General features: G+C 38.5%; 1 protein-coding gene across 1 annotated transcript in view; it reads right to left on the bottom strand.

The window, feature by feature from the left end:
- CCDC141 (coiled-coil domain containing 141) overlaps positions 1 to 15,340 on the bottom strand; it is a 120,051-nt gene extending 104,711 nt beyond the window's left edge. Inside the window, 2 exon segments of the mRNA XM_088135750.1 lie at positions 14,015 to 14,137; positions 15,102 to 15,340. Of these exon segments, the coding sequence (XP_087991876.1) occupies positions 14,015 to 14,137; positions 15,102 to 15,203 (225 nt within the window). The 5' untranslated portion in view covers positions 15,204 to 15,340.
- Between the last annotated feature and the right edge of the window lie 9,072 nt (positions 15,341 to 24,412).

Here is a 24,412-nt window from a genome sequence, read left to right as displayed (position 1 = left end):
TTGTTCCAGTGAACCTGTGGCCCCTAGCTGACTGGAGTGAGGGTGTCAATTTGTGCAATCAAATATTTTTAATCCTTTATGATCTATGCTACCGAGAGTAGATATAGATAGAATATAGATTAAAATAAGATATAACCATTACCAATAAATCCAAAATAAAATCTGGTTTTAAGTAGCCCTTCTTCCTCAGGGAACTATAGTATTGTGTCCTCCAGAAAAGAAGATCTAGAAAGAAAGCCTTTCTAGTTCTTTCTGTTCTGGAAGACACATTAGTTCCTCCAGAAGACAGAATTTTGACTAAGACTTCATCTGGTCAAAAAAAGACTTTCTTGCTCTGGCATCTTCTGATATCTTCCTATTCAATCATGGCAATAATAAAGATCTGGCCTCTTGGGTCCCTCTGCTTTATTTTATTTATCTGAATATATCTGATTTTTTTTTTCTTCCTAGCATTTTTTCCGTGTGTGCAGGGTCCACTTTTATTGGATCAACTGGATGTTGATCCATTGGTTGCAACAGGAACTGACCAACCGGCTTGTCCCCCAAGCCTTATAGCCATAGTTCCTGAGTATATATGATTATTTCTTCCTCTAAAATTCCTTAGACACCAGATAACAGGATTTTTTGAGCAGGAATACAAATTCAGCCTTCCAATCTTCTGGAAGATGACAGAAGGCTATACAATGATGTGATGATATCATCAGAAAGGGCATGGTCAATGTTTTTTAGCTATTTGTTTCTTTTTACTGGAGGAGTTAATGATAGGAATATGATCAAGTGAACTCTGGGTGGCAAATCACTTCCATTTTTACCCTTAAAATGGTAAAGACTCCCCTAAGCCTAAAAGACTTATTGCACGGTCTTCTTAATTCCTGGTGACTTGGTGGACATGTCCATGTGGTTTTCTTGGCAACAACAGAGAAACGGTTTGCTATGTCTTCTTCCTGGGTGTTTTTCATACAGTACTGTATTTTATCCTCCTCTGACCCCCCCAAATGGCTTGCAATTCTGACACGGAAATTTAGTAGCAAAATGGCCTGACTCCAGTGATGCAATTTTGAGCCATGCTGGGTGGGGCATGGGGAGGGTCATTAGAGACAGAAATGGGGACAATTTGTTGCTTGGAAACTTCTTAAAGTACATATAATGGGATGTTTAGGGATGCATGAAGACTGCAGTTGCCTACCCTTGCTATATACTGACACCCCCTCTACATTTACAGTGTAGAAAATTAAAAACCTGAAGAGGCTCTGCACAATATAAAATTGTATGTCATGTAGTTTAGCTCTGCGAAACACACTTTAGAAAACATTGGTGACTTAAATAGATCAGCCAAACATTGTCTTACATTCCCTGAAGTTTATATAAGTGGTTCCCAGTGGAAACAGTCATGACCTTTTGTCTTTGTTTAGATATCACCTGTTTCAGTCTCTAAGCTAGAAAAATCCGTTTGCCTTTCAAATTCTTGCCGCACGTGAAAATAAAATGGTTGAACATAAAATCAACAAATATAGTTTCTTTTTGAAGACTAAGCAGCTAAATATCACCTTGTTTTCTGACCGTTGAATATTGCCCTGAAGCGAAGTGTCATGGGGGGAAAAGTAATTAAAAATAATTCTTAGTGCAAACATTAGAAGCACTTTTTCGTGAAATAAATCTCATGGTATTGTATTTACAAAATGGCAAGTTCAAAATCATGAAGATATATTTATATCACCATATTTGGGGGAGGGGTGCGTGTGTGGAATTAGAGCGATCAAAATTTGAAAGAAGTAATGGAGACCAGAGCCGAAGTGTTGGGATTATTTATAATGAAAAGGGTTTAAATAATTTCAATGACATCATTGGCCTATTTGCTGCAAAAAAGGGAACAAAAATATATTATCAGCTACAAGTTTATATGTATTTTTAAATGTTCCTTTTACTGATTTTTATTATAGTGTCATTGCCTCTTATAAACTATAATATAGATATATTATATAGATTAAACCACCCCTCCTTTCTTTTTGTGAATTAAATTTAGATAGCTTTAATTTTATTTACCGCAAGGTACAGGATATATGCTGAAGTAAATATGGGCCTCTTCTATATCACAGTATCCTTTTAAGTGCCAGTAAGCCAACTAAAAGATATGTCTTTTGATATAGATGAGAGTGGAGTCACTAATTGTCGCAGCATTTCTGTTTAGAGAATTGTAAAGGATTAAAGGTCATCTGAGCCAGATGTGAATTATTATAACCTGCATGAGATTACTTGCTGGACTGCCTCTTCCCAGAGGTTTCTGCCTGTCCTACCAGATCTGCCAGAATGGGCATGCTCCGGGTACCATTGATAAAACAATTCCATCTACTGGGTCTTCGGAACTGTACCTTCTCTGTTGTGGCACCTACCCTTTGAAACAGCCTCTCCCGGAAATACGGGTAGCCCCTACTCTATTCACCTTTCGCAAGGCCATGAAGACCTGGCCCTTCCCCAAAGCATTGGGGGCAGGATGATAGTTGGGAGCTCTGGAATGGGTGCATGTGTCTAACGGTTATTGTTTTTATTAAACCTTGATGCAGTTTTATTTGTTTTTTGTTTAATGTAGTTCTTTGTTTTTGCTTGTTCACCATCCAGAGTTCTCAGATAGGTGGGCAGTCATATAAAATTGGATAAATAAATAATTAAAAATTATATGCAGGCCAGCAATCTAAATGCAGTTCGCTAATCACATACTTCAGCTCAGTGTATATTGCTGATAGACAGCATACTTCATCTTTGGGGGTCTCAAATTGTGTAGGTACCATAACTAGTTGGTGACTTTCAAATGACTCCAATCTCCCATTAAGCACAGTTATTTGCTCATGATGAATAATGGTTATTGCAAACTCCACATATCTAGAGGGTACCTGGTTGAGGAAGACTACCCTAGAGGATAAGATTTTACTCAGCTAAAATTTCAGCTAATACATGGCAGAGCTAAGGATCCTGTAATCACCCACTATCTAGTTTTAATGAGTTACCTAAGCTTCAAATCATCAGCAACTGAATACATGGGGTTAATGTATAAGTCCTTTAGAGAAGAATATTAATCAAACCATAACTACAAATTTCTATTAGTTATCCAGTATCTGTATTACTGAATCTTAGAAAATGTGCAATACTTCTTCATAAAAATGTTAGCATGTATGATGAATTTACTGCATTCAACAAAAGTGCCAATTTATGACCAAAAAAAAAAAAATGTTGAGAAGCACGAAATTCACATCAAACTAATTATATTCCATCAAAAAATCTACCCAAGTTATCTTTTTAATCATAACCAGCAGGAGACACTGTAAATTATTGTCCCATTCCCATCAGTTAATTTTTGGAAGTTATAGTAGAATTTTGCTACTTCCAGGATCACGAATTACTGAAATAAATACAATCCTCAACCAGTAAAGAATGAGAAGATATACAGTACTATACACCACTATAGTAAAAAAAAAAAAAAAATTGAAATAAGTATCTTCTATTGGCAATACTGGACCAAACTGCTAACATACTTACTATAATTCTTAGAACAGAATCAGTGCTCTTAAATTATTGCTTAAAATTATAATTTCTGATTTCAGACAGCCAAAGTAATGTTTGTTATACTAAAGAGTAAGAGACATAAAAATTCTTGGCTAAGCAGAGAAATTCATTCAACAATGTAGGCATTTATATTAATGGTACAAATTAATTTTAACTAAATCAATGATTACTGAAAGTTAAACATCCCTGAAATAACTGCTTTATCTCTTTATCAAACTTTGTTCCCTGGGCATATTGCCCTCATAAATATTTGAAAATGTTTAGGTACACTTTGAATGCAAATTGACCTGACCATGATCTTCTGGACAAATGTGAAATCAGAGCTTAGCTCTGTAATTCCCCTTATGTCATGGTATAGGTGATGTAGCTCTTATTCAAAAACTCATCTAAATATGTTTGAAATGGAGTTATGATTAATTGCATGGATTAGAGACTAATTTGCACCACTCTTAGTTTGTTGTTGAACCATAAGAAATTGTAAATGTTATGTAATAGCAACCAACTATACTTTGTTGAAAACAAGCTAACTTAGTCCTATTTTAATCCCAGTGAAATAATGGCTAATTTATCACATTAATTTCAGTGAGCCTAAAGGATTGCCAACTAAATCCAGATCCTACATTTAGGACCAGAACATATAATAGCTATGATTCACTGTTCCACCATCCAGCCCATTTACATAGTAATGATCACTGGCTGGGACAACTTTAAAGGGGATTAAACTAGTTCATGTAGAATACTGCTGTTAATGGCTGCAAGCTGGGATGGCAATATATTACTTCCAGTATTGGCAGCTGTAAGACTCCCAATCTATTTTTTTCCGTGAGATAATTATTAGGAGGACACAAATTATGCCCTGACAGTGGAGTTCCCATTTTTGTCAGTGGGATAAGGATAAAACAAGCCAAGATGACAGATGCAACTGCTCCATCAAAACTCCACCCCTTTGAACATCAACACACATACAAAAGGGGCAGGGCTTCTAACATGTGGTCATGTCCCCCATCTTGAGGTTTTGTTTATCCCTCCTTCTCCATGAATCCCCCTGAGGATACTCAGTGAACTACATGAGCTTTTTGGTTGGATCCTACGTAGTTCGCTTTATAGTTTTATGTGCTACAAATTTACAAGTGAAGTTTGATGCAAAAATGATTCAGGAAAATCAGAACATATCCATGCTTTAGGGAAGTTAGGTAATAAGGTCACACCATCTGCTTAACACAGTGGCACTTCTCTTTCTATACTAACTAAGAAAAAAACTTTCTTGGTAGTTGTGTCCCACTTTGACCATGATTATGGAAATAGAACAGAGATGGAGAAAAGAGGCATTTTCTCTTAAATCTTTTAACTTTCACAATTTGATAGGGTCTGTTGACAATTCAAACCAATTCTGAACTTAAGATACACCCTGTCCAAAGTTTGTAACTGTTTTAAATACGCACTTTTCAGTCCTGTTGGTTCAGTATCTTAATTCGCCCTTAATAGTCTGAGTGATTCTTGGAAAATCTAGCAATCCTTTAAATAACTACCCCATTCCTTTCAGGACTGCATAAATTACATTCAAAAAACAAAGTAGCAGGTAGAATTATAGCATTCCAGCTACTGGGATACTACATTCCATATGGCCAATCTATATGGTTCAGTTGCTCTAGTTATAATTTTTGGATGTATATACAGTAGTCTGCGATGCTGCCTCATGCCAAATCAGATTATTAGACAACTGGCTAACCCAGTACTGTTTATTTGGGCTGGCCTCAAGTCTCCGGGATCTCCAGCAGAGATCTTTCTCAGGCGAGCTGCCTGGAATAGATTTCAAATGAAGAGGTTGGGAACTATACCTGGATCATTTTACATCCAAGGCATTTGCTTTACTTCCAGAATGGGAGTTGGATAGTGCCATCAAGAAGCCCTAGGACAAATATAGGACCAAGAGCAGAATATGGCTGTCTGATTTTTGTCTGAAAACATTTGCTAGGTTCCTTGTTTTCTCTCACAAATCATCTTGGGCCCTTTGTGTGTTTAATAGTACCTGTATTTAGGGAATGTCATTCTCCTCCAGTTGTTCTTTATTCATTTGGCATTTTGTTGAAAGGATCTTGGATGGCAGTTTTTCACACAAGAGCTCTTTAGAGAAATGACAGCAATTCACATTAGAGTATTTCCTGTGAACTGAGTATGACCGCTAGAATCTGATTCTCCACTCCACATGCCTGGATTAATCCATCCATCAGAAAAAATGAAATCCAAAAGAATTTCTGGTCTGGGAGCCTTGGTACAATTCTTGTTATTAGCCATTCAAAAAAGAACTCTCAGGCTATGAGTGGTTTCATGCAAGACAGATGCTTCCATGTAGGTAGAAAAAACCTCAGCCAATGAACATGGCTTACATCCTGGGAAATAGCTTCTTGCACATATTCAATCTATGAAAATGGATTAGTTAGGGCAACCACATCTGGGCAGAAAAAAATCTGGAAGATTCATTAGATGACAATAAAGAGAGTTTTCCATGTCTCTTTGCTGCCACCTAGAAGTTGTCCAGATTTTTGCAGCCCTGATCTGGTAGTGCTGGAGTGAGCATGGTTTATATTTTCCTACTACATTGTAATAGTCTCCGAGTTTGGAAAAAAAAATTGACTTGCTCCAGAGCTTTCAGCCCATAAGAATTTGTAATCACACAATTTATTCATCTATTTTTATTTCATGTGCAATTCACTAAGGTTAGAACAGCAAGTGTGTTGCCCATTAAAAGCAAATATTCTTGGGTTAAAGCAAGAGAAATAAATGAGAGAGCATGAAACATTTTAAGCACTACTCTTTCCCTTGAATCTATTACTTTGTTCAAGAACCCACAGAATTATTCCTGAACAAATTTTCTCCTAGCATCGAACAAAACCACACTGACTTCAACTCTGCAACAGAATCCAGCAATTTAAAAACCAGCTGATGGGAGGGAGGAAATTTGAAGTAAAGAAGCAGCTGTTAGAAAAATGGCTAAGTGCCCCTCTACCACTTCTGGTTTCAAATTGTCTTTTCCCTTAGCTTAGTAATGCTTTCAGGAAGCCATCTTCTATCCCTTCCAGATGGCAGCTCATGCTATTATCCAAGCCTATGCTGTCACAGAACAACACACAACTGAATTAGCAGTGCATTTTTGTACCTTTCATTACTCTTCTAGCATTCATCTCATTCTATTCTGACCATTTCTGTGACTGGAGAACAATATTTGGATATCTGCTGACTAAGCCAACGGTTGGTTGTATTCTTCAAGCTGATTATCCATCAACTAGTCTGACTGTCCTTCTGCAGATCTTTCCCCATTTCTTCTTAGCAGAGAAAAAACCCTTCCCCTTGCCCAGATATACCAGGGAAAGAGAGGATTGGCAAGTGGTTTGCCTCCTCTCTTGCTCCACTATTTATCTACTATAGGCAGAAAACGTAACACTTGAAAGCTAGCCAGATTACTAAATGAGTACTAAAATGGGAGGGAGAGGAGGTTAGAACACGTGAATGAGCATTTGAGGGAAAGACCTTCATGGATATGATATCTCAAAGCGACCTACTCCCAGGAAGGAGAGAATATTGTAAAGTGTCAAGAAATTTGAACTACACCACAAATAGGTTGGTTTGCTGAGGAAAATAGGAAATGTTGTGGCAGGGAGAGAAACAGAAGAATGAACAGATATTGGACTGTCTACAGGACATTAGTGACTTCATCCAATGTGTAGTCAATGTGTAAATGGCACATTTTTGTGGTGCAGTAAAACTATTACCCATTTAGCAAAGTGCTGTCACTCATGTTTCAGACTTTCTCTGCCTCTTCTGGATATGCCGTGGGTTTAATGTGGTTTTTCCCCCATTACACACTTGCTTTGCCATTGAGCCATGGACTTTCTGCATTCTATTTTACATTTGTGTGCAGTACAAAAATAGGCCTGGGCAAGGCAGCTGCAATTTGTCCCGATGAGGCTCTTTGAACCACTTACTTGAAGTGCTTTTGCACACAAATACGGTGAAATGGGAATATCCTCTTTAAGAAAGTGACAGATAAATTTAACAGGATTAGAGGCAAAGAGGCAAGAGCCAAACTGGAAGTCTGAATAAGTAGAATGTGTGAGTGTTCCTTCTTGCTTTCCTGAGTCTAATCTAGACCCTGGGATTTTTCAAGCTGATGCATCTCTTTGAGCTGTGATGAGTAAGACATGACAGGTTGACTGCGTGAGTCACAGTATCCAATTACATGAATACGCAGCCAGACTTTCTTGTACTGAATGCCTCTTTTTACTATTCTCTATTTACTATTCTCCTGTTTGCCAAGGCTCCCACTGCAGGAAAGGGCCACAGCTTCCCCTGATTTTGCTTCTCCTTCTCCCATGCTACTAGTGCCTGCTAATCTGCTCTCTCGAGGGCCAAAGCAATGGTAATATGCAGTAGTGTGAACCAAGGGAAAGAGCTAATGAAAGGACAAGGGGGGCAGAAACAAGAAGGGAGTCCCATTGAGAGCACCTTGCTGAAGACTCTTCCCTATGACAGCTGGCAGTGAGCATATATGAGAGTTCTTTAAGGTCTTAACATAAGAATTGGGCGGTGGTGTGGCTTAGGTACAGCAGATACGAAGTACTGGTAATCAAGTGAATTATGAACAGCAGCAAGATGTTATTGGTGGCCCACTGGATAAAAAGAAATAGAAATGCCTTTCTAGCAAAACGTTTGTGAAAAAAAAAACATGCTCATACTGCTTCACACTGAAGTTTTGTTTTCTAATTGAAAAAGTTCTTTATGCCTTGCTGGACACAAAACCATTCTCACAGATTCCAGGGTTAACGGAGCATATAGCACAATCTAATGCATTAAAACACACAATATTCTTCCTCCTAAAGACAAACATTTGATAGGTTCTTGATGTTCTCTGAACTTGATTTTCTTCTTGCCAACATTTCATCACCAGACTAGGTAATATCATGATCCAAGAACTTTAACAATTCAACACTGAGTTACATATATTCTTCACTATTACAACAAAACCTGAATAAATAATATTTTCCCCCAAAGATACATGTTTCCCTAACTTGTTCCTCTATTTTGTTTGGAGCAAACAAAATAACAAACAACCTTCTGAATGAATTTCAAGGATCATTGACCAACTTATGCACTAATGCCTGTCTTTTCAGAAAGAAAACTAACTCTGCAGAGTTGATGTATACATTCCAAGTTCTCTACTACAGTATAATCCTTTGTGACCTATACTATGACACAGAACAGGACATTGGCAACCAGTCAAGAATGCACAGATACATTCCCCAAATCTTCTAACTCATTTTCAGAGTTTAATCCAATCACAGAGCACCAAGCACAACAATACCTTTCACAGAATATTTCAGCAACATGCCAAGTCTTCATATTAAAAAGTATAGATTCTTCATTGAACCCCTCATAAAATATTCATACAGTTAATGCAATTATCCCAACATAGCTATATCTCTTACTAACTAGAGAAGACTGAAATACTGTGAATCAAAAGGCAAAGCCCTGGGTCAGATTCAGAGGGTGTTAGTCACTCATTAATGGAACATGGTGGTGATAGTTAACAGAGCAATCCTAATTATGGTATGCGCTGGAAAATAAGCAGGGCATCATTGGTCATCTCCAAAGATTACTAGCTCTCCCGAGCCAGAGCAGGTGAAGAGGAGATGTAGGTATCGTAACGGGGCTTTTTAAAACAACAATTCCTCTGCCAAAATGATCTACATACAGTACTATGTTGTATTTATTAGAGTTTATAATCTGTTTTTCTAAGGTGGCTAACAAATACAGACCAAATCAATCGAATGAGACCTCCTCATCCTCTCAACTCTTCCTGAGTGGCACTCCATTGAGGTTGTGCTCACTCTATAATTTAAGTACCGTTTATTTCAATGGGATTAAAGAGTAATGAACTTCCCCTAAAGCCTATCTTTTTTCTCCAAACTTTATTTTCTAATGTTAATGCCAGATCAAAAATAGGAAAACTATAAAATGACTTTCAGGATCGATCAGTCAAGAAATATGCCACAGGCTAGCCCTTGGCAGGACTGTAATGAAGACCTTAAACAGAATATTAAATGCTGTGATGTGCTTATATCAACAAAGATTGAAATTGTTCAGACAATGGCTTTTCTGTGATGTTGGTGTAATGGTGAAGGTGCTGGCCTAGAAAGCAGGAGACTCTGAGTTGTAAGCCTCCGTCAGACATGAAAGCTGGCTGGGTGACTTTGGGCCAGTCTCTCTCACTCTATTATTAACACAATTGATGCTGGATGAGATTTTTAAGGATACCAAGGACAGACAGGAAAATAAATGGATTATAGAACAAATCAAGCCAGAATTTTCACTCAAAATTCTAATGAGTAGACCCCAACTCTCATATTTTGGACACTATTCATACGGAAAGCCAGTTTCCTTAAGAAGTCCATAATGCTTGGAAAAGTTGAAGGAAAGAGAAGAAGTGAATGCGCAGTGATAAGGTGGATGAATTCAGTTATGACAGCAATCAAAGATACACTGATTCAATGAATCACTGAAAATCAATGAATTTCAGAGAATAAAACAGCAATTCCTAACACCCAATGGGACATACAGTTCAACAGGCATGCATACAATAGCTTTGCACAAAGTACTGTCCCTTAGTTGAATCACATTTCCAGTTATTTTAAATTTTGTTTAGGAACAAATACTAACAGATCTACAATTATAATCTTGCTATTATATATTGCTATAATTGTAATATATGTGTTACAATCTTTCATTAGGAAGCCTGCAGCTGGTGGATCACCCAAAGTGGGTAAAAATGCTCCTGATTATGCTCCCAGGCACAAAAAAGCTAAGTTTTTATCTATCTATCTATCTATCTATCTATCTATCTATCTATCTATCTATCTATCTATCTAATTTGTCACTGCCCATCTTGTTGAAATGATTCTGGACGGTTTATAGCAGAGATAAAATTCATTAAAATACGATATAAAACAGTCCTAATAATAACTTCCAAGAAAGATGGAGAGTTGGCAAATAATTCAAGGGAGCGTCGTCAGTTCAAGTTGAAGAGCACACCCAGTTTACAAAGTGTATTCCCATTCAGATATGGTCAACCATTACCAGTTCCTAAATTAACCAGATTTCTATATGTCCTGAACTAAGGTTCAGTTCATTTACCCTCCTGGCATCTCTCAAACATCTTTCACTGTTTCCTGTAGCTCTGCTGAAAAGAAGAAATAAAACTGAGCATTAACCAAATACTGATAACACCACACTTGAAATTCTCTTGATTTCTCCCTGTGCCAGCAATTAGTCATCTAATCTTCTCAAACCTAATCCTGGAATGGCTGCTAGCCATTCTATTATTATCTCATCATCCTTATTTTTTTCCCCGTTTTATCTTCAGCACCACTTTCGGTCATCAGCATTATTCCTTACCATTACCTGGGATTCATATTCAAAGAAAAAACGTTTTGGCTCAAGGAGATAAACGTTATGATAGAAAGGATTCCAACACTAGAAAACAAAATCTGTGGCAAAAAAATGGGCAGCAGACAACCTGAGGAATGGGTCTCTATCCTTTGAAAAAGTTAATCAGCTAAAATGCTCTCACAATTACATTAAATTAAAATGCTCTCAGCCATTCCAGGCCTAGATCTATGGAGGCAAGATGAATAATTGTGCAGTGAAGACTGCGGGGCAAGCAAATTAACTAGGCCTAAACCAGTCCAGTTTCTGCTGGAGCAGCCTAAAGCCTTTTTATCTGAGTCTTTCCTAACTTGGCACCCTACAGATATGTTGAGGACCCTAACTCCAAGAATTCCCAACCAGCATGGCTCCAGGTTTACTGAATACTTTGTTTGCTGTAGATAAATCTTTCCCTGCCATTCATTCTGCTGGCAAGCTGATAGATGTAGACTCCATTCCGGGTATTATGTTTTCAAGGTGCAAATGGATATGTTTAAGATACGGATCAGGGGCAGAAAGATTTCAAGAGGCAAAGGACACTCTTCCAAATAGCTACATGGCCCCTTCTCATTTCCAGCTTCCAGATGCAGCATAGGGAGATCCTACGTGTTATAACACACTATAAAAAATATTATGAAGGTAGCAAAGATTTATTTCATTTAAAATAACTTTCATTGTTGAAGCATTACAGGGAGCCAATGTACTTAGGATGTTGGATTAGGACTTGGGGATGACCAGGTTCAAGTTGACTTTCAGCCATGATATCTCACTGGATGACTGTGGGACAGATGCTTTCTCTCCGACCAGCTTATCTCACAGGGTCGTTGTGAGAAAAATTGGAGGAAGGAGCGCCATCATGAATTTCTAGAGGAGATGTGTGATGTATTGCTACCAATTAAAACAAATAACACCATTCCCTACCTCCTGTCTGAAGTAATTAAGTTTTGCCTCCTGATTCAATTCTGTCTAATTCTGGCAGAACGTTGCTTCGCATAATCACCTCCCAGTAGGATTTCAATCCATAATTTTCTCTGAAATTGTATTTCCCACTAATATGGAAGTAGTTCATTATGAAAAATGCATTGCTTTAGAACTTCCTTGAAGGAGATGTCTGCTTCTGGGCCGGCTTTTTATTCCTCCCTGGGATGTTCAGAAGTGAACAACTTCCTTAACTAATTCTTATATAAGCTGTTCACCTCGCCTTACAAGACCCAAGTTCTGTTCAGGATTTTTCAGCACACAAAATCAGTATGTTCTGCTTTTATTAAGGAAAAGAAGCTGCTGCAATTATTTGTACTGAATACATGGTACAACCCCACGAGTGGAGGCTGTGAGCTGCGGATTGATACCATGTGTGCTAAAATTTAGTGTATATTGTTTGAGGCGCCTATGTATTCAAATCATTTGCATTAAAAACTCCAAATGCTATCCCATTATACACAGGGACCTGAGCATTATGTGCAGGATGATTAATGACACCGCCAGGAGTGAGATAATGCCTTTTCTTCAGAACCATTAATAACTTTTCCTTTTCCATAAGCTTTCTGCCAATGGCAAAATGGCCTCAAATGTTTGGCTGTTTGAACTGAAGCAGCAACTGGTTCTTCTGCATCTCTCCCTAAAGCTATAGCTTTGTTTTTTGCACCCAAGACAGGAACCTCTCACCCACTCCTCCTGCCGGGACATCTGTGGGGGTGGGGGGGGGTGTCAAAAAAGTCAATATGGTGGCCGTGCCCATGCAATCAAAGCCCTGCCCCTTTCCTGTATGCAACACATAAAAGGAGGTGGTTTTGATCATGGTGTTGCAACGTTGACACCCATCTCAGTCACCCTTGCTCCGCCTGTTAAAAAAACAAAGACAGTAACAACAAAAAAAATGAGTAGCAACAACTGGATGCCTCTTCATGATAACAAAGTCTGCTGCCTGAGAGGGCCACCTCCCCCTGATGGATGCAAAAGTAACTTTTCTGAACCAGAAGTGCCAAAAGCCCTAGCTAGCATGGCTAATAGTTTGGTGTATCGTGAATTGTTAGGGCCAGCCCTGATAAGCGGCTATTTACTTGGATTCGGTTAAGTGGGCTGCCAGATCCGAGTTGCAAAAACCTCAGAAGACTGTGTCAACTACTGCCATCTAGTAGTCATCTGGAGCTTTGCAGCCAGGTACCCCCACAAATCTGGTTACTGGTAGCATGATAAATTGGACTATAAAATAGAAGTTAAACGTGTTTTCATCCCGTTTTCTGGTGCCCACTGAAACAGTACACCAACATTTGTACATACAGATGTATGGTGCTAAGAGTTGAAGATGCTAAGAGTTGAAGACAAAAAAGAAGGGGATAAGAGTACTTCACCATCTTTCCTTCAGGGATTTAAAACCATACTTGACCAATCTAGGGAGTAAATACTACCGTTGATTTGTTCATATTTGCTGTGCTTCATGATCCATTTTCATTATTATTAGATTTGGGATAGGAAAAGGTCTTCATCACTCTTCCACCAACCTATTGCCTACCACCTGTGTGGGACTACAACTACCATGATCCTCAGCCAGCCAGGCCAGTGGGGTTGGTGGAAATTATAGTCCAACACATCTGGAGGGCACTTAGGCTTGATGCTTGTTGCTGACTGTGCCACCTGGTGGTAGCCATTGGCAGAAGATTAAGACTGGTGTTGGTATCACAAGCAAATGTTTGCCTATGCTTGTCTGTGGATGCTGATCACATGCAGTTAACTCCTGACTGTGAAGCAAGAGTTTGGGAGAAGTTAGGTACAAACAAGATCTGAAGAACTGTTGGGAAAAGATAATTTACTTCTTGATTTTTAAGGCTTATTTTAATAACGCAGAGGCACTCCTCATGTCCTCTAAGATTGATTGTGATAATGCACAAAATTCTGCTGAATGGTCAGTTTCAACTTTCAGATCACAACGATAACCACGAGTTATAGTATTTCAGGTTAAATATATTATTTCTCTTACCTTAAGCTTAGCCAGGAGAAGTTCATGATCATGTAATAATTTTTTGGTCTCTTCTTCATTGCTGCCAATTTCTAATACATTTGGTACTGATTCAACTAGCTGCAGCTGTACCCATTCTCCACACTAAAATATAAATATAAGCAAATATTGTTCTAAGCAGATACTCCATATCTTTGCACAGTAGTTGGTTCAGACAGTAATAAGCTAAAATCAGCATAAAGGATGTAAAGGATGTGGGGTTCGATCTAAATGTAGTCAGGCTTAGAGCAGGAGCATTTAAATAAATAGAACTAAGGTTACTAAATCACGTATTTATTTTAATGAGTCTACTCTGAACTTCACTATTTTGGATCAGCCTGGTCTTTCCTTACAATCCCATAATAATATTTGTTTACTTTTATTTATACATATTATTTATTTATTTTTATTTATTAAAGATGTTTGCATGTCACCGCAATCAAAAACAATTCTCAGAGGCCCACAGAAAAATATGATAACACATAAACTTTAGCATACTTAAGTTTCAACAGAGTAAATGTGCAATGAATGCATATACTAAAATGAGATGGTGAGATAATTCCCAGTAAGGTTTTAAATCAACCCTTTCATTTTCTAAAATGCAAATTGATATCTGCACCATATGAGCACTAATGATTTGCCTATGCATTAACATCATAATGATTCCTTTAGCTAATCAGCTAACTTAGGTTAATGCACTTTTATAAACGGAATATAATCCTTAACAAATATGAAAAACAAAGTTATAAATTCTGAATGAATGCAATTACAATCAGAGAAAATGCCTATATGTAAACAAAGATGTTCCTGCACACATTGCTGGGCTGTCTATTTAATTTCAGGCAATATATCTTTAAAGAAACCAAATCATTTATTTGAGATGATGCTTGATTGGTTTTTAAACTCTCTCACTCGTCAGAAACTCGTAGTACGTTATCCCTCTCCTTTGGGTTCTTCCTTCAGTGGCTCAGCATCAACTCTTACACTGTATGTGAATCTCTGAGCAAAGAGTACAGAACACAAATCTAGCCAAGGGTGCAGAGACGGAATTAGGCTCGGCGCCGCTTACCTTAAGAAGAGCGATGACAATTCTGCAATCCCCAGCCTCAACCAGAACTGAACTAACAGTTGTTGTGGAAAGTGGCTCACTGGGACTATTGTCGCTTGACATGGTGTTGCCGTAGGACTGGGCTTCATGTGAAAAGGTTCCCCTCTGGCAGCTGGGTAAAGCTGCTGGTCATTGCAGAAGGCAGCAAATGGGGTTCCTTGGCTCCATTCCGTCAAAGAGCTCAGCTAACACTGATTGCTCTGCCAGAAGGAAAGAACAGGAGGTTAAAAATAGACACCCCCATTGAATTTGTCATTCAAGGCAGAGAGGGAGAGAGAGAGATGTGACACTCCCCTATTTCTGTAGTTTTTAACTGCGATCCATTTTTGCCCCCTATAAACATAGATCTTATAACATGTCTCAAAGCAGTCTGGCATGCTCTGTTTCCTGATAGGAAAAAGCTACGGACAGGGAGTGGGGGAAGAGAAAGGAAATGAATGCTTTCTCCAAGTTGCTATTTATCTGTGAAATGCTGTTTATATGATGCTTGAACTGAGCTATCAGAAGACAGCTCAAGAAGAGCTAACAGACAAGATCCATGCTTGCTTTCAAAGTAAGACTTCATCTTCAAACTTTGTCTCATGATCCCGCATTATAAATACTCCACTGTGTCACAAAGAGAACAAGAACAACAGAGACACGCCACAACCCAAGACCCTTCAAGGCAAGGAATTACCATTTAATGATAGCCACAGCGAAAGAATTAACCGTATGCATGTTTATTGTCATCTTTCGTGACATTTTATCAGGGACTCAGTTAAAAGTTGAAGGGTGATATCAGTGATATCAGTTCCACTATACTATGGAGTAAACTACTAGTGTTTAATTTTTAGGTGTTTTTATGTCTCCAATTACTTCAAGACATGGGGGGGGGAGGAGGAGGAGGAGGAGGAGACAGAGACATTACTATAATTATTATAATTCTGGAAGATGCTGCTGCTTTTGTTTAGTGTTTTGTGTGTTGTGTGTTTATCACCCTAAAATATACCTTAAAGTTGCTTTCCCAATAGACCCAGACTGACGTCTCCCTCCTTGCCCCACCTGAAAAAAAAAATGCCTGCATTTTATCAGTTCTAAGAAGAATGGATTTTTGTTTCAGTATTTTCCTTCATTATAAAAAGCATCCTACAGTGGCTTTATTTGATGCCTCTCTATTGATACATTTCATGTTGATGCAGTTCATACAGAATGAAGCCCTTGATGATAAAGAACATTTATTTCATCCTGGGGAAATCACAGACAGATTTTCATCAGGCTGGAAGATCGATATACATAGAAACATAGAACGTGCCAGAGGCAGCCTGCTGGATGAGGGAGCAGCTGTTTGATTCCCTGCAACGGGACAGCTGAGCAAGCGAGACTAGTGTTTAGGCCACAGTCAATGATCAGAAACCACATTTTTAGACAGTATGTTAAAATACACCACACGTAGGTTAACCCAGATCAATCTACAGAGAAGAATGGCTTGGTAAAGTAGAACTATAGCTGAAATCTTTATATATGCTACTTTATATGTAGTAATGGGGTTTTGATACCGATTGACAGTGCACGAAGCATACATTGTTGTCACTGGATGGATTACCATACTGTACACATTTCTCAACAAGAAAGAAAAATTGCAGTAGTGATGGAAATCACCCAGCCCTTGTACACATATGCTCATTCATCAGTTGAGCACTAAACACTCATACATTCAGATTCATCACACAATGGCCATAATCCTCTAGTTTACGGACCATCACAGGTTTTACACCCCAGAAGTGACTTTTCACAGTGCTTCATTTCATCACAAATGCAAGGCTTCACAATTATAACTGCTGACCTCAGTCAAGGGAGAGAAAGCAGAGGAAATGGGTGTGAGCCATCCACCTGCAACACTGTGTGAATCAACTGGAATCAGCTATACTCTATCTGTGATGATACAAAACGTTGATTTGTGGTTCCATATTAGTAAGATTTGGATGGATTTTGCAACCCTCTAGGAAGGAACATGTATCTGTGAGCCAGCCCTAGCTTTTATAGACCCTGCCTTTGGAGGCCTTGGTGTCTCTACAAAAGACCAGAAGATCACCTCACCAGCAGTCATCGCCCAGATAAGCAAAGGTTACCACCAGGCACACAATCAAGCAGGAAACATATGCCAATCAAAGAACTACCAGAGGAGCAAAACAAAACCCCACCCCCACCAGCACTGGCAAGGCAGGCCACAGCAGATAAACAGACAGCAAACCCCATTCCATTCTAGCACTGAAGATGTTACCTAGCCAGGTAACAAAACATTTGTAAGAAAAGAACCAAGCCCAGAGAACCCCAAGGACTCCACAGTTCAACCCTGAGCTACACGTATTCGCCTCTATTGAAATCACCCCTAATCATGCAGGAAGCATTTTGCATATGTTTATTTTTATTTCATTTGTTTAGTTATTCACGATATTTGGAAACTGCCCCATTCAACTGAGGCAAAGCAAAAATAAAGCAGACAAAGCACTGTAACTCAAATAATACAATGAAAAAGCAATGGCTACCCACAGTCAACCAAGGCCAAAGTCACACTGGCATAAGATGTTCTTAACAGCCTTGTGAAATGCAAGGGGGAATGGGGCCAACCTCTGGGGATAGCTTAATCCATGGCATGGGGGCCACCACTGAGAAGACCTCCCATAAGGCCCATACCCCAGGTATCTCTTGCTGGAGAAGGGGGGAGAGGCTTTTTCTAGATGTTCAGACCAGAGGGACAGGGTCAAACTGGGTAAGGCAGTTCCAGACGTTTCCTGGTGTTCTGCTGTATGGGACCTTCCAAGCAGCTTGAGATAACTTTTATTTCAATCCTGAACTTGGGACCTGCATAACTTCAAAATGGCCTATCCTGGACAGATTCTGCCCACCTAATATGTGCAAATGGAGGTCCTCTATCTATTGGGGTATTTGGACTAGAACTGTACTTATTAGGGTTGATGGAAGAAGAACTGAGTAAAAGGCACAATGTCTTATTGTTGTATGTGATCACAGAGGCAAGATTATTATATACACAGAAATGGAAAAATAAGGAAGCTCCAAATGTTGAAGATTGGATATTTAAAGTTATGGACTTGGCAGAGATGGCAAAACTAACATGCCTAATGAGAAATAAATCTACAGATGCTTTTATTAAAAAAAAACAATGAAGTCTGTTTATGGACTACATTACAAAAGTAGAGAAAAATAGCTTGATGATAAAGGGTTTTATAAATTAAACAACGGGAGATAATGGAAAATTTAAATAGTGATTACAACAGTATAAAAAAATAAAAAATGGTTAATGGGTCCATGAGGAGAGCGAAGGGCGGAAGGGGATCATAATTTTTTTTTTTTAAGTTAGATGTTTAGTTTTGCGTTTTAGGTTTATGTTTTTGTATATGTTTATGTATTGTGGGTTTTTTTTTAATGTTTACGTGTAGAATTTTGATAAAATTTACATTCTTCTATTGGAGTATTTGGGGGGGGGGATGTGGGCAGGCATGCCGTGTGGGGACTTCCTCCTATGGAACCGCCTGCAGCAGAGGCAAGAATGGCTCCAATTCTCACGGCCTTCTGGGGAATCTTACATTAGGTAATTGTTGATTGCCCAGAGTCTGACAGACTGACCTGGTACAGAAATCTTCTAAACAAAATAAAGAAAAATGGATAATGGATACAGAAGTGGATTTAAGAAAGAGGTTTACCTTTATCAGCTATAACAAGGCCTTTCATAGTGTAGATCAGGCCAGAAAGTAGAATATAATCCTTCTTCTTCTTCTAGAAAACTTTACAAAGAGCAAGAAGCTACTTTAAGAATTGAGATTGGAGAAACAGAGTGCTCCAGAATGGAGTGAGACAGTGACATATACTATTCTTTATCTTTTTGTTCTTATGCCTTGAAGTCAGTCTTGTTCCTAGCAACTACATGAACAAGTCCATACAAGTCCATACAAGTTCCTCCTATGGCAGCTTTTTTGGAAACAGTTTGCCATGGCTTGCTTCCTAGGGCTAAAAGAGAGTGACTGGCCCAAGATCACCCAACTAGCTTTTGGGCCTAAAGCAGGACTAGAACTCCCCATACATGCATACTAATTTCTGCAGTGAATATATTATAATAATGGCAGAGATGACAGCAGGAATCAAAGCACTAACTATCTGAGATATGCAAGTAGTACTACTTAGTTAGCTGAAAGTAAAAAAAGAAAAGTGAAAAATCTGGGTTAGTGTAAAATATTAACAAGCCACAGTTAGTATCACCCACTATAACTAGTGAACTCGCAACTGATGTTGAAGAACTGAAAATGGAAGACAGTTTTGTTTTCCCGGGCTCAGGCATAGAAGAAAATTGACAGTGTGCTGCACAAATAAAGAAGAGATTAAGAGAGGGAGAACTGCTATAATTTATTTAGATCATGAAGAGTAGGAAATTTCTTAAATGATAGTAGCAATGTATGGCTATAAAAGCTGGACATTGAGGAAGAAAATGGAAATTATAAATTATGTATTGGAGACCGTTGTACAATGGACTACAAAAAAACGAATATAAAGGTAGTCCCCAGGTTAAGAACGCTCAGTTTACGGATGACTCACAGTTAAGAATAGAGCCTATTGTAGCAAAACTCAAGTTAAATACACAATGATTCAAATTAATTACATACTACTTATACAGTATCATACAATAATACTTTTCCGGCTTATGTACAAATTCAACTTAAGGACAGACCTTGGGAACAGAACTCATTCTTAAACTGGGGACTACCTGTTCTGGATCAAAAGAAGACTGGCTGCTTTTCTGAGATTGTTATCACATACTATGGGTACGTGACATGAGTGGACCATGGACTAGAGAAAACATCTACATTTAGCAAGGTTGAGGGACGTAGAATGGGAAGGCAAAGATGAATGGATGAGATCGAGAAGATCACTAGAATGTCCTTAGATAAGCTACAGATTATCTCTGGGGCCAAGCCAATATGGTGGACATTTGTTCATACAGTCACTCCATGGCACCTAACTGACTAACAAATAACAATAAATTAAGCCTTCTGAGAATCTAAGGAATGTGACAACACGAACCCCCAAAGAAACAAATAATTGAGTATGCGCATAAGTGGATAGGAGCATAAAAAGAGATTCTATAAGGCAGAGGTGGGAGGCCTTGTGGTCCTTTAGATATTGCTGCATTATACCTCCCACCAGCCCCAGCCAATATGGTCAATAGTGAAGGATGTGGGAAATGCTTAGGGGGAGTCCTGCCATATGGTGAGATTTCTCAACCCAACATTTCAATTGCTCAATAAATAACCATTAAGTGGTTTCAAGGAAAGCAAAGTTAATATTTCTGTTACAGAAATATGTAAGTGACAAGCCAAATCCAAAACACAGCTCTTGAACAGCCTGACGGAGAGAGCCGTCCCAGCGGATAAGTGTTTTGCTGGCATCTTAAGGAGGCTCTCTGCATTAAGACAAACAATCCATAAAGAGATAGATATACAGGGAATGCAGTAGTTCTCCCAAATTTTATAAATGCATTCATACATGTTCACTCACACACACACACACACACACACACACACATACATTACATACATGGAAAGCAGTCGTTCTCCCAAATGTTTATAAATGCATTCATACATGTTCACTCACATATTGAGGTTATTAGTCAGTTTAAATAATAAATGAATGAATGGAATCTTAGTTGTGTGGCTCCACCCTGCAATACCATTTGAAAACTTGCATTGTTAGTGTTCAATCATTAGTGTTGCATATCTGAAAAATAAACCAGCTTTGATTCCCTCAGAATTTCCCCTACCAAGTGATAAAGTGGTATGGAGAGTTTGATCCATCCCTGTACTCAGCTACAGTTTTAATAATAGTTTGCTGAATATACCATGATTCACGGATCCTCCTAAGCCAAAGACCATGGTGCTGTGTTATTTCAGCCCACAAGGCCTGGACTAACAAAGCATAGCATGTTAATCAAAAGCAGACAAGTGATGTTTTGACTTACTGCAATGTTTAAACCCAGTCATAACAGATGTGAGGATGGAAATCCTGCCTTGGGAATTCTGTGGCATAATGTGGCACTGCTGAAAGGTGCTTGACTAAGCTAGTCTGCAGTAGAGAGAGCCATCAGTTCATTTTGCCTCAAAATTCCTAAAGGTCAAACTCTTCTAGCATCTCTGCTTTAAGATGCTCCAAAAGAAGTATATATTTTAAGAACAAACTGAATGTACGAGTACCACCTGAAATAGAGCCAAAATGAAGGTACCCATATGTGGTGATCAAACAAGATGAAGATGCTAATACATGTTGACCAAACTCCAGAGTTGACAGAAATACAAAAGAGTCTTTAAAAGTAGGTGGGCAATTCTTCCTCTTGCCTCAAATAGCTAGTAGCATCTAGGCCTGCAGAGTAAACTTTGCAGCATTTTGTTGAATGTCCTAGTTACTGAACTCTTGTTGACATCTCTCCAGTCAACTTTGTCCATCTTGGGTTGGTTATGGTTAAGACCTAATCATAATTTGTTAAATACATGCTACTCTACAGAAACAGGAAAGCAGGCAAATATAATTTCCATTTTGATATTATAGTAAAACAGAAAGGATTCTGGGGTGGTAGGGTGTTGACTAAGCACAATGTGTGAACCTAGCCATTGTGGTTTGTAAAAATGGTTTATGATATAGCATTACATGTGAACCCAGCAATTGTGGCTTGTTCAACCAGCTCTAATAAAACAAACTATGACTTAACCAAAGTGGAAATCCAGCCATGGTAACAGAGAGTGGAATCTAGTACCATTCAAGTGAAAGTCTATTTCAACTCTCCTCCCCCTGCAGACCAGGATCAATCGTCTTTGATAGGAATTGCTCCCCATTAACTTCTGTTGATACAGATTCCATCTTTGGAAGTATACAATTAGATTCCACCACGAATCTGACCCCTTAGCCGGAAATAAATAATTTCTTCAGAATCTTCATTAATTGCCAGTTTGGAGCATTACAGTGTGTTCCATGAGGTTTGCTAACTGCCAAAATAATTAAATACATAAATATTAGCGTAGTAAAACATAATACTTGAGCAGCCTGATCCTTTTACAGTTTTGTTTTCTAGTTCCAACATAAGGTTGTTTTTCTTTTTAACAAAACAACACCTTCTTTAATAATACCATGAAAGAATTGTTTAAAATTGTTCTGTTACCATGGAGCTCAATAAAATATTTCTGGCTCAGATATAAAATGAAATACAGGTTATAAAGATATTACAATTATTTTTTATTTTTATTAATAATTAATAATTAATTAATAATTTAATAATAACAACAACAACTTTGTGACAAATACTATGCGCTGGGTGGAGGGGAGGGACAAAAGTGGCAGCATTACAAACAATTGCTTCAAAGGAGCTGGCCTTCATAGAAATTAGCCAGGTTCCTAGAAAATGTGATAGGGAAATTACTGAAGGGCACAGGAGGCATTTGACAGTTATTTGAGCATTTTTTTAAAAAGCTAAAAGGAATGTCAGTACCCGACTCTCTGTGGGCATTATTAGTTTCCACATTTTGCATTTTCCAATGGTTGGTATGGTTGCGTTCCCATGACAGTGACATAATAACAGATCTTGAATTATTGCAGGTCTGCATTGCGGAGACAAGAGGCAAAGCTACTCCGAGGCCCGGGCTTAAGTTCCAGGATAGCAGCTGAATGGCTGTCACTGGACACCGGGATCCTTTTTCTCAAGGATGGAGAGGGTTGCTTCTGGCTGCAAATACACGTGGGCAGGACCCACGTCTGAAAAAGAGGTTAATGCACAGTTTGGCAGGTTTCATGCACAGATTTCGGCACCCACGCTAAGAGAGAAGATAGCAATTTTGATGCGATCCTTGAAACAGATGGCTGGATGCAGGGGGGTCAAAAAGGTCAAGAGGGCTGTTGCAATGGTGTGATCAAAAACCATGTAACGGGGAGGCCACAGCATGTGGTCCTGCTCCTTTAGGGGAAATTCAGAACCCTATATCATTATAAGATATTTGGAGGGGAAGTTCAAACTATAATTGAGATTCTTCCCACAATTCTGAAAAGCTACTTATTATGAGGGTCATCACTGCGATCAGTTAATTAAAGTAGTAGACTTTTCTTTTAACAAGGTACTTAGCTTAATCCCACAAGATAGATCCAAATTTCCAATTTATATATCCAGATCTAAAAGGCGTTGTGCTAATTGGTAAAAGAGAGGGAATTTGGTTTTGTTCTAGGAATGTTATCTCAGTAGAGATTATATACAATCATTGATTATGTCAGCAGATAGGCTCCATCAAGGGGGGAAATGATATATAATTAGATAAAAATAGACCATACCTCTATTTCTATGTATGATTTTCCTTGGGGGAGGGGAAGGAGAGGAGTTTCCCACAAATGATTTATAGATTTTGTGAGTCTCCTTTGGATGTATTGGAACAGACAATACACTGTAGCTATACAGCAGTTGAGCTACTTTTTACACAAAGGATGAAGCTGTTGTTTTGTCAGCAAATTCTATTACTATTATTGTTCATTATGGCTACTAATTTATTGGTGATTTTATTATTTGTATTATTATTATTTATTTATTTATTTATTTTATTAGGATCATGGGATATCCCAAAACACCTACCTTATTAAAGATGCAAAGCAGCCTTCTGAAAACTTTTTCTCAAAACCAGACTGACATACTGTCTGTCCTTCAAGGTAGACCAGACTAGGAAACCAAAGTCATGAATATAATACTACTTTTATTATAAGGTTACAGTAACAGAATCAAGTCTGCAAGTCTGAATGCGCTTCCCCCCTCCCTCCCTTTATCTTCAAGAGAACTAGGGAGGGTCTTGTCTGAAGTGGCTATTCAGATTACAGTTCTGTCCCAAACTTAGATTTCTTTTATCTGATTGTTGTCTTGGTTGTGGTTCTTCCTCCTCTTCCTTGAGGTTATACCTTCTGCTCATTACACATACTTACAGACTCTTTAATGAAGTGGGTTCTACCTACTTCAACCTCTAAGTAGCTTTTGTCATCTAGATCAGTATTTCTCAATCTTTTTTCACCCATGTCCCCCTTCCTACCTCGTTTTTCTCCTGTGGTCCTTCCTGTCCAGGTCCCATTACCAGATATGGACATGGGACAATAACTGGTGTGTTTTCTGGCATCAACAAGACAATATTTGCAGTATAATACACTTTGCTTTCCCCTTTAACAGATCCCATGCCCCCCCCCCATTACATGTTTTTTAACTGTGGCCT

The sequence above is a fragment of the Python bivittatus genome, unplaced genomic scaffold (assembly GCF_059951505.1).
Source record: "Python bivittatus isolate LINGU-HERP-01145 unplaced genomic scaffold, Pbiv_v1 ctg000200_np1212, whole genome shotgun sequence".
Lineage (NCBI taxonomy): Eukaryota > Metazoa > Chordata > Lepidosauria > Squamata > Pythonidae > Python > Python bivittatus.
This window is presented reverse-complemented; position numbering and strand designations above follow the sequence as displayed.